Source organism: Mesoplodon bidens, assembly GCF_964165515.1.
Source record: "Mesoplodon bidens genome assembly, chromosome: X".
Lineage (NCBI taxonomy): Eukaryota > Metazoa > Chordata > Mammalia > Artiodactyla > Ziphiidae > Mesoplodon > Mesoplodon bidens.
In genome coordinates this window covers 126,028,507-126,041,509 of record NC_138163.1, presented here as the reverse complement: position 1 = coordinate 126,041,509, position 13,003 = coordinate 126,028,507, and the positions used below count along the sequence as shown (strand labels likewise).

The following is a 13,003-nucleotide window of genomic DNA, read 5'->3' as shown; positions in this document are numbered from 1 at the left end:
GGAGAGAGAGAGAGAGTGAGTGTGTGTGTGTGTCTGTGTGTGTGTCTGTGTGTAGGGCTTGGGCAGAGTGCAGAGTGGGTAGAGGGGGAAAAAACCCTCACAATGACACTTTTAATGCAGAAATGGGTCAGGATATGTTAGCTGAACTAATTCAGGTTAACATCTTGGCTACGTATCTACCATGCAAAGACATCAGCTTCAGAGAGCCCAGAAAGAGACCAGCAAAGAGTAGTAACTAGAGGTTGTAAGTCCTTAAGGAGCCATTTCTGTGTGAGAGTGATCCTTTGATATTATTTTTCTCTCCTCTTTCTTTTGATTTTCCTTCTTTGCGTGTTACTTTTGGCAGTGCAAGCTGTTGTGGAGAGCTGCATTTAGAAGTAAAGCTTAATGTACTGCAGCATAATTTAAATAAGAGCTGAATAAGGGCTCCCTTATATTTGTTCACAGGCTTAATCCAAACTCTTCCTTTAGTTCCAATCAATAAATATCACTGTGTTCCAAGCAAATGAAAATTTGTTTGCCATTTCTAGAGGCTAATGAGACCTATTTGTGGGTTGCAGGAGTTGGTTTTGACAGAGAGGCTAGTATACGCTGCTCTCTTGTTCATTCACAATCCGTACTACAGCGGAGACGAAAACTGAGAAGGAGGAAAACCATCTCGGGTATCCCCAGAAGAGTCCAACAAGAAATAGGTGTGGTATAAAACTATTAATGGTTAACATTCTGTCGGGTGCCGATTATAAGGAGACGAAATGGAAGCCAGCCTTTAACCAGCTTCCTTAAAAACAGTCAACGTTGTAACTCGTAGAGGTTTTGAAATGATGTGTACTTGTTTTGTGTTCAGTGAGCCAGGTGGTATTACTTTTTAAATCTCCATTCTTGACTGTGAAGGCTTGACCTTATGGATTTAGCCATATACGTTCAGATTTTATGGCTGAAATATAATATTTTGCTATTTGTTAATATTATTAAGGCAGAAATTAAGTAAAAATTAACAAGATTCAATGAAAGATTCTTTTAGAGAAATATACATTTATCTGGAGAGAGATATACTTTTATGGCATTATTTTAAAAGGTAAACTTTAAGCATACTCAATTAAATATTGACTATTCATAATATGACACCCTTGGTGACATTTTTTTCTATTTTTTTCTGTTCAGTGTGTTTAAGATATCTCTTCCTATGGTTTTTAAAATTATTATTATGATAGCATCTCTTGTAATTAAGATTTTTACTTCACATAATGCACTCTATGATTTTTATTTCATTATGTTTATACTGAGAAATAAAAGTGTATAGTGGCCAAGAAAATAAGATGTATTTTGGTTAAAAAAAATAGTAGACACTTACTGGGGCAAAGTAATTTGATCGTGAAGAGAGAGAATTCACAAAAGATCTAAGAGCTTATCTTCTCTTAGTATACATACATACATACATATAGTGTGTGTATATTTGTGTATATATACAGAGAGAGAGAGAGAGAGAGAGTCAGAAAGGTAAAGGGACAGAGAGAGACCGCCCAAAGCATTTTAACTTGCTCCTAATTTTATACGCTGATTTTTTTTTTTCTGTAAGAAAAAGCTCCAACATGCTGGCACCCAGAATTGTGGACATCTCTCAGAATGTCTGTTCATCTGCTGATGTATGAAGTATCTCACTGTGCTTTCCATGTGCCCTAGATTCTGATGAATCGCCCGTGGCCAGGGAAAGGAATGTGATTGTGCACACAAATCCAGATCCTTCCAACACTGTCAATAGGAGGTCTGGAACCAGGGACTCGGAGTGCCAAACTGAGGATATTCTGATCGCTGCTCCATCCAGAAGGAGAATCAGAGCTCAGAGGGGTCAAAGCATTGCAGCTACCCTTTCTCATTCTGCTGGCAACATTTCTGCATTGGCAGACAAAGGCGACACCATGTTTACTCCTGCAGTGAGCAGCCGCACAAGATCTCGGAGCCTTCCCAGGGAGGGCAATAGAGGTGGGGATGCTGAGCCCAAAGTTGGTGCTAAACCCTCAGCATATGAAGAGGGGGAGCCTTTCGTGGGAGACCAAGAAAGAACCCTTAACGATTGCAGTGAGGCCCCCAGCAGCCCGAGTGCACAGGAGCACCAGCCTGCTTTGAGCCTGGCCTGTTCTCAACATCTTCACAGCCCCCAGCACAAGTTAAGTGAGAGAGGGAGGTCACGTCTGCCCCGGATGGCTGCCGACTCTGGCAGCTGTGACATCTCCTCCAACTCGGACACCTTTGGGAGCCCCATCCACTGCATCTCCACGGCTGGCGTCCTCCTCAGCAGCCACATGGACCAGAAAGATGACCACCAGTCATCCAGTGGCAACTGGAGTGGGAGCAGCTCCACATGCCCCTCACAGACCTCAGAGACAATCCCTCCTGCAGCTTCTCCCCCCCTCACTGGCTCTTCACACTGTGACTCGGAGTTGTCACTAAACACAGCCCCTCACGCTAATGAGGACGCCAGTGTCTTCGTGACAGAGCAGTACAATGACCACCTGGATAAAGTGAGGGGCCACCGAGCAAACTCCTTTACCTCCACTGTGGCAGATCTGTTGGATGACCCCAACAATAGCAACACGAGTGACAGCGAGTGGAATTACCTACACCACCATCACGATGCCTCCTGCCGCCAGGATTTTAGTCCTGAGCGTCCCAAGGCAGACAGCCTGGGCTGCCCAAGCTTCACAAGCATGGCCACTTATGACAGCTTTCTGGAAAAGTCTCCATCGGACAAAGCAGACACCAGCTCTCACTTTTCGGTGGACACAGAAGGATACTACACCTCCATGCACTTTGACTGTGGTCTCAAAGGTAGTAAGAGTTATGTCTGTCACTATGCAGCCCTGGGCCCAGAGAATGGCCAGGGTGTTGGGGTTCCTCCTACTCTTCCAGACTGTGCCTGGCAGGACTACTTAGACCACAGGAGACAGCGGAGACCAAGCATCTCTTTCAGGAAACCAAAGGCAAAGCCGACTCCACCTAAACGTAGCTCATCTTTGAGGAAGTCTGATGGAAATGCAGACATTTCTGAGAAGAAAGAACCAAAGATAAGCAGTGGCCAGCTCCTGCCTCACAGTTCCAGGGAAATGAAGCTGCCTCTTGATTTCTCCAACACACCTTCTCGAATGGAAAATGCCAATCTGCCCACCAAGCAGGAGCCTTCTTGGATGAACCAGAGTGAACATGGCATTAAGGAACCTCAGTTAGACACTCCAGATGTTCCACCATTCAAAGATGAAGGTGCTGAATCAACTCACTATGCAGACCTCTGGCTTCTAAATGACTTGAAAACAAATGATCCTTACAGATCTTTATCTAATTCAAGCACTGCTACGGGTACCACAGTTATCGAATGCATCAAATCTCCAGAGAGCTCTGAATCCCAAACATCCCAGTCAGAATCTAGAGCCACCACCCCCTCCCTTCCTTCTGTTGACAATGAGTTTAAACTGGCTTCACCAGAAAAGCTGGCTGGCTTGGCATCTCCATCAAGTGGCTACTCAAGCCAGTCTGAAACGCCAACGTCCTCTTTCCCTACAGCTTTCTTTTCTGGCCCATTGTCTCCTGGAGGTAGCAAAAGAAAACCAAAAGTCCCAGAAAGGAAATCCTCACTACAGCAACCCTCTTTAAAAGATGGAGTTCTGTCACTGGGTAAAGACCTTGAACTTCCAATTATACCTCCTACCCATCTTGACCTAAGTGCTCTTCATAATGTCTTAAATAAACCATTCCACCACCGTCACCCATTGCATGCTTTCAGTCATAATAAGCAAAACGCAGTAGGAGAAACACTGAGGTCAAATCCTCCACCGTCTCTCGCAATTACACCAACAGTCCTGAAATCTGTTAACCTTAGGTCCATCAGTAGGTCTGAAGAAGTTAAGCAAAACGAAGGCAACAACACAGATCTCCCCTACTTAGAGGAAAGCACTCTCACCACGGCTGCCCTGTCTCCAGGTAAGATTAGGCCACATATGACTAAGAAATCACTATCACGTCAGTACTCCACTGAAGACACCATATTGTCCTTTTTAGACTCCTCTGCAGTTGAGATGGAATCAGATAAACTACAATTAGAAAAAAACCGTTCTTTTGATGTGAAGAATCATTGTGATCCAGAAACAGTAACCTCAGCTGGTACCAATCTTCTAGATTCAAGTGTCACAAAAGACCAAATACTTATGGAGAGTGAGCCTATTCCAGAAAACACACCAAGTAAAAGTTGTGACTTTCCCACAGAAGGATTTCAGAGGGTCTCTGCTGCTCGCCCAAATGATTTGGATGGTAAAATACTACAATGTGGAGCTGGTCCAGATGGAGCCCTAGCGCAGGTCCAGAAGGTATCTTCTGTAGATCGGGAGGAAGCTGCGTACCCTGTGTCTGTGGACGTGCTCACATCTCAGTCAAACTCACCAACCAGAGTCACAGACATAAGCAATCAACTTAAGCATCAACTTGGGATGAGCCGCCACCATGACAAAGTGCCTGGGAATATCAGCTATGAAGCAGAGATATCAACTGTAAATCCATGCCCTGAGAAATGTTCTGAGCAGGAAGATATCGCTTCAGGTATTTCAGCCAAAAGTGCCTCTGATAACAGCAGAGCAGAGGAGACCCAAGGAAGTGTGGATGAGGTTTCACTGAAAGGTCAGTTGTCGACACCTCTGTCACAATGGGAAGGTGTCTCATGGCACTTCCTGAAGTGTTTCTTTCTTACCTTCCCCATAATACAGTACAGCCCTGGGTATTGGTTTCCCTCCTTCTTTTCACTTATTAAAACAATTAAGATAAAAGCTTTTATCATGGAGGGACTAAGAGTGACAGATAGCTCCTTCATTTTAAAAATGGTGGTCAGGTAACTGTTGCTTAGTTGTTCCCTGAGTCAGTGAAGCCCAGGAGCGTGCTGGGTGACTTCTTCCTAAAGATGCTTTTGTTCTTAATTTAAGAATCGTCACCGAGTGATGACTCTGTGATTTCACCACTAAGTGAAGACTCTCAGGCTGAAGCAGAAAGTGTGTTTGTGTCTCCAAATAAACCTCGAACAACGGAGGATTTATTTGCAGTCATTCACAGGTGAGGCAACAATACCAAAGGTTTTGCTTCTTACATGCTTCTCATCAAATGCAAATATGGAAAAGCCTTGGGTGCTTGTAATACATTCAGCAAAAAACATAAGCAAGCAAAGAACAATTATTTTTCCAAATCAAATTGACAGACTTATATTCAAGTTGGGAAATATGTGGCCTTATATACAGTTCGGTAGACCTCAGTCGAGAGACTTTCCTAACAACTGCTGAGGGAAGCTGTTGTTTTTTTCCCTAGGAAAGACATTCTGAAACAAGTTTTTAATTTGAAAACAATTTGTGGTCAAGTAACTTAAGGGTGAAAGCTCAAACTCTAGGGTAATCTCTGACATTTAAATAATTCCTTAACCTAAAAACACATGCTCAAAGTTATAATCCTACACTAGCAGGGATAAATGTAAGGTGACTCACTAAACATAGCCCCAAGTTTGAGACAAAACAGTATACAAACCTGCCCACTTCATAGCTCACAACAACTAATCACTGCTCCCTTTCTTCCCTCTCTTCCTAAAACTTACATTTCTTTAATAACACTGGCCTTCTCTAAATGTAATGCTCCATATCCCATGAATAGGGGATGTCCTCTAGGCTGCTTTTCCAGGATAGTGTTGCATCCATGCTGACCATTCATATTCTCTCATCTGCCCCCTGGACCCCTGTGATCAAGGCCCCTATTTGCAAGAATACTCCTTATAACCTGTGATCGAAGAACGAAACAGGAACTAGCCCCTGGAAACTGAACCCGTATCAGACTAAGCTATCCAGTCATAATGTGGCTACTCCTTTCACAGCTGCCACTGCCTACTTCACTAGGCCTTGGTGACCTAGATGCGACTCCCAAGGGACAAAGCTTGGGGACTGTCTTGTCTACCTCATGAAGTTATGCTCTTTGAAGCAAGCTCTTTACAAGCAGCTTACCACTGTTTTTCTCAGGATCCTACTTTTTAGGGGAACCTGTGTTTTCTGTTGATGTGGTTCTCTCATAAAGAAGGAGCACTGCCCTTCAACAACTTTTTTTTTTTAAAGGAGCCAATCACAAACACATTCTGTGTAGACCTTAGCAGGCTCACCTCTCCACTCGGAGAGTGAAGAATCATTATTTTTCTTTGTCCCTGATTATATTCTCCTCACCCCCTTTTATCCCCAACCTTAGGACAAGTTATTAAATGCTGTGAAGTTAAAGAACCAAACGCTAGTGTCTTGAAGAGTGGACAGAATGTAAGGAGAAGAGTCAGAAAGACCTGGAATTGAATCCCAATGCTGCCACTTCCTGTCCAGTCTTGAGTCAGTTAAAATCTGTGTACCTATTTCCCTTGCTGTAACTGGGGATACCTATAGCTCACATATTCAGTTTTGATGATAAAATATCATGTCTGTGTCTAGAATATGGTAGATGCTAAAAGCAGACATTAGTTTGAAATCCCTACCCTATTAAGAGTGCCAGACACTGGCATACACAAGATAGCAACCACAAAGCTTTCCGTGAACCAAAATCAGGCTGGTGTCCAATTGCAAAACTGACATTTTCTCTAACCTACAGGTTTTTAGGTTGGTGAGAAAGCATGCTGCCAGTACGTGGCAATGAACTGAGTCATGCTGACTCAGTGACTAAGTTCACGAAATTTATGCCTGTTTATTTATCAGAAGAAATAATATAATGATGATGGATGGGTACCTAGGCTTGGTAGACTTACAGAGTTTGGTAATCTTATATTTACATTTATGCAGAATTTGTTTGTTTATTTATTTATGTGCAGCACAGTGACAATAAAAATTTTCTTTTCTTGAGAGTTTATAGTGCACAGAGCTTTAAGAGCTCCAGAGGTGGTCTAGGTTTCCATCTCCCCCAGAAAGTTGGCTTACTGATTAATACACTGTAGACAGATATTCCTGGGCAGCTATGGCAAATGGTATCTGCAGCCAAAATGGACTGACTTATTCAAGAAGTCATGTAAGAAATTTCTTTATATGGAGGAATTTTAAGAGTAGACACAGTAGTATAACGCACCACTGCCTGCCCCCACCCCCAGCCAAACACACACACAGACATATCCATCACCCAAGCCTATCAACCATCAGCCTATGGCCAGTCCTGTCCCATCCACACCTCCTTCCACTCTGCTCTCCTGGTATTCACTGGAAGCCAGTCCCAGGCATCAGAGGATTTCACCTGTATTGCAGAGACAGGTTGAATAAAAGTGACAGTCCTTCACCACCTACACTCTAACCAAGAGTCAGAGAGCAGTATTTTCTTGTACTCTCGTGAAACTTCCCAGTAAGTCCTCCCCTAGAACCTCTAGCCTCCACATTAGTCATTATTTGAAATGGTCATTTCCAAAACGTAATTCATGTCCACTGGTTATTGGAGAATTTCCCTCAGTCTGTGAGTGCTACGAGGGCAAGCAATGTATCTTAATCCTCACCCCTATAGCCCTAATGCTTAGTATCCCATCAGACAGGGTACAGCAAACTGCTCTTTAAGGAGATGCCTGAGTGTGACGTAACACTTTTAGTTTCATTAAAGTGTATGTGGACTGAGATTGTTCCTTTTCTTAAAAGGTCCAAGAGGAAAGTACTTGGAAGAAAAGATTCTGGGGACATGTCTGTTCGAAGTAAATCTAGAGCTTCCCTGGGCAGCAGTAGCAGCAACAGTGCTGGTTCTGTCACCTCAACCAACAGCAATGTGACCACCCCAAACAGCCAGAGGTCTCCTGGCCTCATCTACCGAAATGCCAAAAAGTCCAACACATCGAATGAAGAGTTTAAGCTATTACTCCTCAAGAAAGGCAGTCGCTCGGATTCCAGTTACCGTATGTCTGCTACTGAGATCCTGAAGAGTCCCATCCTGCCCAAACCTCCTGGGGAACTCACAGCCGAGTCCCCCCAAAGCACCCATGAGGCCCATCAGGGGGCACCGGGAACTGAAGCGCTGTCCCCCCTCTCTCCATGCTCCCCACGGGTTAATGCAGAAGGGTTCTCCTCAAAGAACTTTGCCACCCCGGCATCGGCAAGGGTTGGACGTTCCCGGGCTCCCCCTGCGGCCAGCAGCAGCCGCTACAGTGTCCGTTGCAGGCTGTACAACGCGCCCATGCAGGCCATCTCCGAAGGCGAGACAGAAAATTCCGATGGGAGCCCACATGATGACCGATCCTCCCAGAGCTCAACATAGGTGGTCCATGCCAGGCTGGCTGTCAGAGGCCAAAACCTTAGTCATATGAGGATGGAGGAACAGAATGGAAGACTGGGGAGAAGTCAGCACATGGTGGGGTACCATCACGCTTACCAACGAGTTCCTAAATATTTGCTGGGGAAACGGAAGGTGGTTTGGTCTTTCTTGATCATTTTCCATATTTTTAAGTAGCTGCACTGTCTTTCATATTTTTCTTTAGGGTAGTTTGATTTACCCAATCTCATTCCTTTTGATAATAGAGAATTTGAAAATGTCTGCTTTTCATGAAACCTAGAAAAAGTTTTCCCAGAGCTGCCTATTCAGAAAACAAAGCCCTCACTGTCATAATTCTTAAGAAGATGAAATACTCTGGAGGTTTGGTATATTTTTACATTAAAATGAACTAAAGCAAAATTTAGAAGAACTACACACATGTAAATACCATATTTTTGATAAAAATGTGTAAATAGATTTATGGATGACGAGTGGACATGTGGCCAATTACCTACCACACCAACTGCTTATAGAACACAACAAGTAAAGTGTAATAATTGTATTCTGTGAATACCATTTTCATATCAAACACCATATTTAAATGTCCACCAATATGATTTCTGAGTGATAAACCTCAAAATAAGAATTTTAAACTGGTGAAATAACGGAAATCTTGAGGTCATATAGTGAAATGTGATTTAAAATAATGAATTCGGACTTAACCATTTTTGTGACAAACTGCAGCACCAAACAAACTACCGGTAACATGTGGCTGTGATTTGCCATGTGGTAATTTGGACAGGATGAAAAGCATGCTTTTGATTTTTTTTAAAAAAAATCAGTGAGAGAAATCATCATTCTCAACATAAAGCCCTGAACAACAGTACTTGACAGTGTCCTTTAAACTTCAATTTTTCAGTGGATTGCTTTAAAGAGAATGAGTAGGGAAAACAGTAGTTAATTTTAGGTTATGTTTTATATTACACTACTGGGGACATAAACAGTCCTAATCTGAGGACTATAATATTTAAACTCCTTAAACAGTTGAGCAATTAGCTCCAAGTTCTTTAACGAATGAAAATAAAACACAGGCATGCCACAGAGCTGTGGATTTATCAGTAAGTACCTGCAATGAGTTTTCAGTGAAGCTTTCTCTCTGTGCTGATGAGATTCATGCTACCTAAAAATTAACAGAAATGACACTGTGAACAACGTAGTTGGGAAATAGGTATGTGTATATGCATTATTTAAATTCACTGTTAAACTGGGAATGGGGAGCAGCTCTGGTTCACAATGCTACATATAACTGAGTTTTTGTCTGATTTTACTCTATCTGCTTGATGGCAAAAGGGGAGGGTGGTGGGTGGGAAAGGAAATGTCAGGGCAAGTGCTCTGATAAAATGAAGGCAGGGAAACAAGCTGAATTACTTGAAATTACTTGAATTTTCTTGTCTTAAAACTGAAAAAAAATGTAGTTACAAGTTGAAATCTGCAAATGGGTTTTACACCTGTGATTTTGACATGAACTGATACTAATGTTTGAAACGATCTGTCGGAAATATAAGCAGCTATGTACTTGGAATGTTTTGAATGGGAGAAGGTAGAAAGTAGAGAACTAAGAAGGAATACGGCCTATAAAAGAATAGAATGTGATTAGAGTGATAGAACATACCAGAGTTACCAAGAAATTGATAAGCAGCTGGCTTTAAGCTTATGCAAGTGGTATTTGGGAAAGTAGGATGTGTGAAAGGGGATTTGTGGTTTTGGTTTAGTTCATGCAATATGAAGGAGAAAGCCTGGTCTAAGAAGATGCTATCTTTCAATAGAAACACTTTTTAAGATGTTACAGAGTGAGAATTACAGAATCTGATTGCTGTTGGGTTTTTGTTTGTTTCTTTGGAAAGAAAAAAAAAAACGTCTGGTTTATTCTCCTATTTGTTTTCACTATCAAATTGTGTTTCTTAATTTCTTGTCATCCTTGTATGTAAAATGGGTGCTGGGGGTGGCGGGGTAGAGGAGGGAGAGTGTGAGAGTGTGTGTGTGTGTGAGAGCGTGTGCTTGTGCAGGGATAGATAAGCTACCTGGTAAAGCGTACATGTGAACATTTACGAAGTGTTATACTTTTTACTAAAAGAAAAATGTTTGGGGGTTTGAAAAAAATGGACCATCATTTCTCATTGGAACCCATTAGTTAAGAAAACCAGCATGGTTTGACACCACATGGGAACATGAATAACTTTTTCTCATACTTTGAAAAGTACACTTGGAAAACTTTTAAAAGTAAGGTTTTTAGACAAATGCAATAAAAAAGTCATTTCCAGTCACAATAGGTGATTTTTTGTAATTTTCATAAAAGCAGCTCGTTTGCAGTACGGCTTTTGTGTAGTTAGGGGGTTTTTAAGCGTAAAGAAAGGTATGTAGGCTTTAAAAGTGATTCTAAATCTTGAACAGAAAACACACAAATTGGCTTTAACAAATATGTCACCTTATTATTGACATTAATTTAAGTAATGGTACTATATATATTTTAAAATACATATTGACTTGAATTGTGAGGCAATAAGATACCGTCTATATGTAATGATCACAGAACTAACCCTTAGAATATAGTTTTACTTATTTTGTTTACTCTAAAAATCTATAGCAGAGTTTCTCTATTTTATATTTCACAGATTTAAAAAAAAAAACAGATAAAGATGGATTTAAAATTCACTGTGGAAAAGAGTACTGAGTAACAAACTGAGTTTTTAAAAAAAAAGGCAAGAAATTCCTTAGTAATTTTACATGGCTTCATCACATAGCACGTAAGACCAAGATTTAGAGGGTTGTCTTCAACATCACTGCCGTCTTAAAGCAGGGTACACACATTAGGTATTGTAAGGAACATCAACCCAAACTTTTCTTCTGTTGTTTGCACTGATGCTAATTTTTTCTTCTTTTGTGTTTATACAACATGTCTATGTTGTGTGGGGGAAATTTTTTTCCTGATTTTTTGATTTTTTTTTGGCTAAGCAGAGGACATGGACTAGTTGCAGCAAACAAAACACACTGTTTGCTCTTGCCAAAGTTCAGTGAGTACATTTGCTGCAGTGGTGGCAGACTGAAAGAACTAGATCATGACAAAGATTTACAACTATGAGGAAGGTTACAGTGTAACTCTCTTGGTACTAGAACCAGTTCATGCTGGCCGAAAGACCATGGTTTATGGACTTGCCTCCATTTTGTATTTTTGTAATATTTGTAAATATGAACTTTTTAAATCGTTGCAAAAACGGTTTCTTTTGTAAGGTGTTTTCAACGTTTACATTCAATTCAAGCCTTTGTATATTTTAGAGCTGTGCAACACTTAAGTCTTGTATTTATTTTTAGTAAAAATGGTGACAGTTTCATTGTGAACCCCTCTCAAAAAAAAATGTACCAGAAAAGTTTGATTACCTAGAAAGTGTGTATAGAAACTGCAAATAAACGTGACTGCAATTAAACAACTGGCTGCTCTATTCATTGCCATGTAATTGCGCTCCTGGGGTTTCACAAATGGCAAGTGTTTTATAGGGGAGTGCACATGTGGGAGGGGAACTGCTATGGCAAAAGTATGAGCAAAATAATAATGATAATAATGAACACTGTCTCTGAAACCGGCTCCAATCTTGCTTTGTATTTGAGAGAAGAAAGAATACATTTCCAATGTCCAGTATACTTTCCTGTACGTCTCCAGGCCAGGAAAATATTTATGGCTTTACTTTAAAGTTATCTGCTTTGCTTCTGATAATTCCTCAGACTGTGCCTCCTTCCTGAGATGAGCAACCTCGATGTGCCACTAAGTAATGCCATGTACCCTTTATTACGCAAATTTATGTGCCAGATACTGTTTTAAGTGCTTTACCTACTCTAACTCATGAAGCACCCCCCCACTCGTTGTGCCCATTTTACGGATGGGGAAACTGAAGCACAGAGCCATTTACCTGAGTTGCCCAAAGCCATAGAGCGCTTAACTGTTGGGGCTGGGGTACAAACCCAGCAAATCTGCCTCCAAGGTCTGTGTTACCTCACCCTGTGGAGAGATAACAACTTTTTAAAATAACTTTTCCCGGTATGTACCAAACCACAATTGCTAAAGCCCCGCTCCCGCTCCCGCTCCCTCCCCCTTCGAATTCCAGCACTGACGTGCACGCCTAGGATTGAGACTGTCGACATCTGTGGTGTGTCACAGAGGGACGGGGAGGGAGGAGGGAAAGGGGGGAATTACATTAAAAAAAAAAAAGCTTCAAAGAACTAACCGAGAGTGGGGAGGCCACGCACCTAAACGCCTCACTCCCGAGAGCCGCCTCCTTAAACCCGCACCACCACAGAATGAGTCGCGCACGCCGGCGCTCCTGCGCAGCCGCACTAAACCCCTCTCAGCCTTAGAGGCTCGTGTTTTCAGTCTAGCACGGGGCTCCGATCCCACCAGCCCCCGCGAACAACGGCAAGCTACAGAGGCTCGGAGGCCGGAAGTGCGGCCGCGCGGAGGGAACCAAAGCCTCTCCCCTTGGCAGTCGCTCTAGCAACGCCCGCTCCCCTGCGACGGCTCAGAGGTCCGCTGGACTGGTCGGCTGACGGCCCAGGCGTGTCCTGCAGCGGCCGCTGATAGGTTCCCACGCGCGCAACCGGCCGTTGACCAAAGTATTTGGCGAGTGTTGCGCGCCTCAGCTTCCGTGGGGTTTGCGGCCGGCGCGTCACGTGGTCGGGCCCTATTTCCGGC

The 13,003-nt window shown here is 42.5% G+C and overlaps 1 protein-coding gene and 1 long non-coding RNA gene across 5 annotated transcripts in view; one reads left to right on the top strand and one right to left on the bottom strand.

Moving 5' to 3' along the window:
* Positions 1 to 9,090, top strand: part of NHS (NHS actin remodeling regulator) — a 339,886-nt gene extending 330,796 nt beyond the window's left edge. For all 4 annotated transcript variants that reach the window (XM_081223246.1, XM_081223245.1, XM_081223247.1 and 1 more), the window contains 4 exons: positions 561 to 692; positions 1,681 to 4,662; positions 4,962 to 5,088; positions 7,659 to 9,090. In XM_081223246.1, coding sequence (XP_081079372.1) covers positions 561 to 692; positions 1,681 to 4,662; positions 4,962 to 5,088; positions 7,659 to 8,268 — 3,851 coding nt within the window. In that variant the 3' untranslated portion in view covers positions 8,269 to 9,090. The remainder of the gene's footprint in view (positions 1 to 560; positions 693 to 1,680; positions 4,663 to 4,961; positions 5,089 to 7,658) is intronic.
* The window catches only part of LOC308609564, an 89,470-nt gene extending 77,645 nt beyond the window's left edge, over positions 1 to 11,825 (bottom strand). The window contains exon 1 of the long non-coding RNA XR_014014310.1: positions 9,389 to 11,825. This is a non-coding gene — a long non-coding RNA (uncharacterized lncRNA). The remainder of the gene's footprint in view (positions 1 to 9,388) is intronic.
* Between the last annotated feature and the right edge of the window lie 1,178 nt (positions 11,826 to 13,003).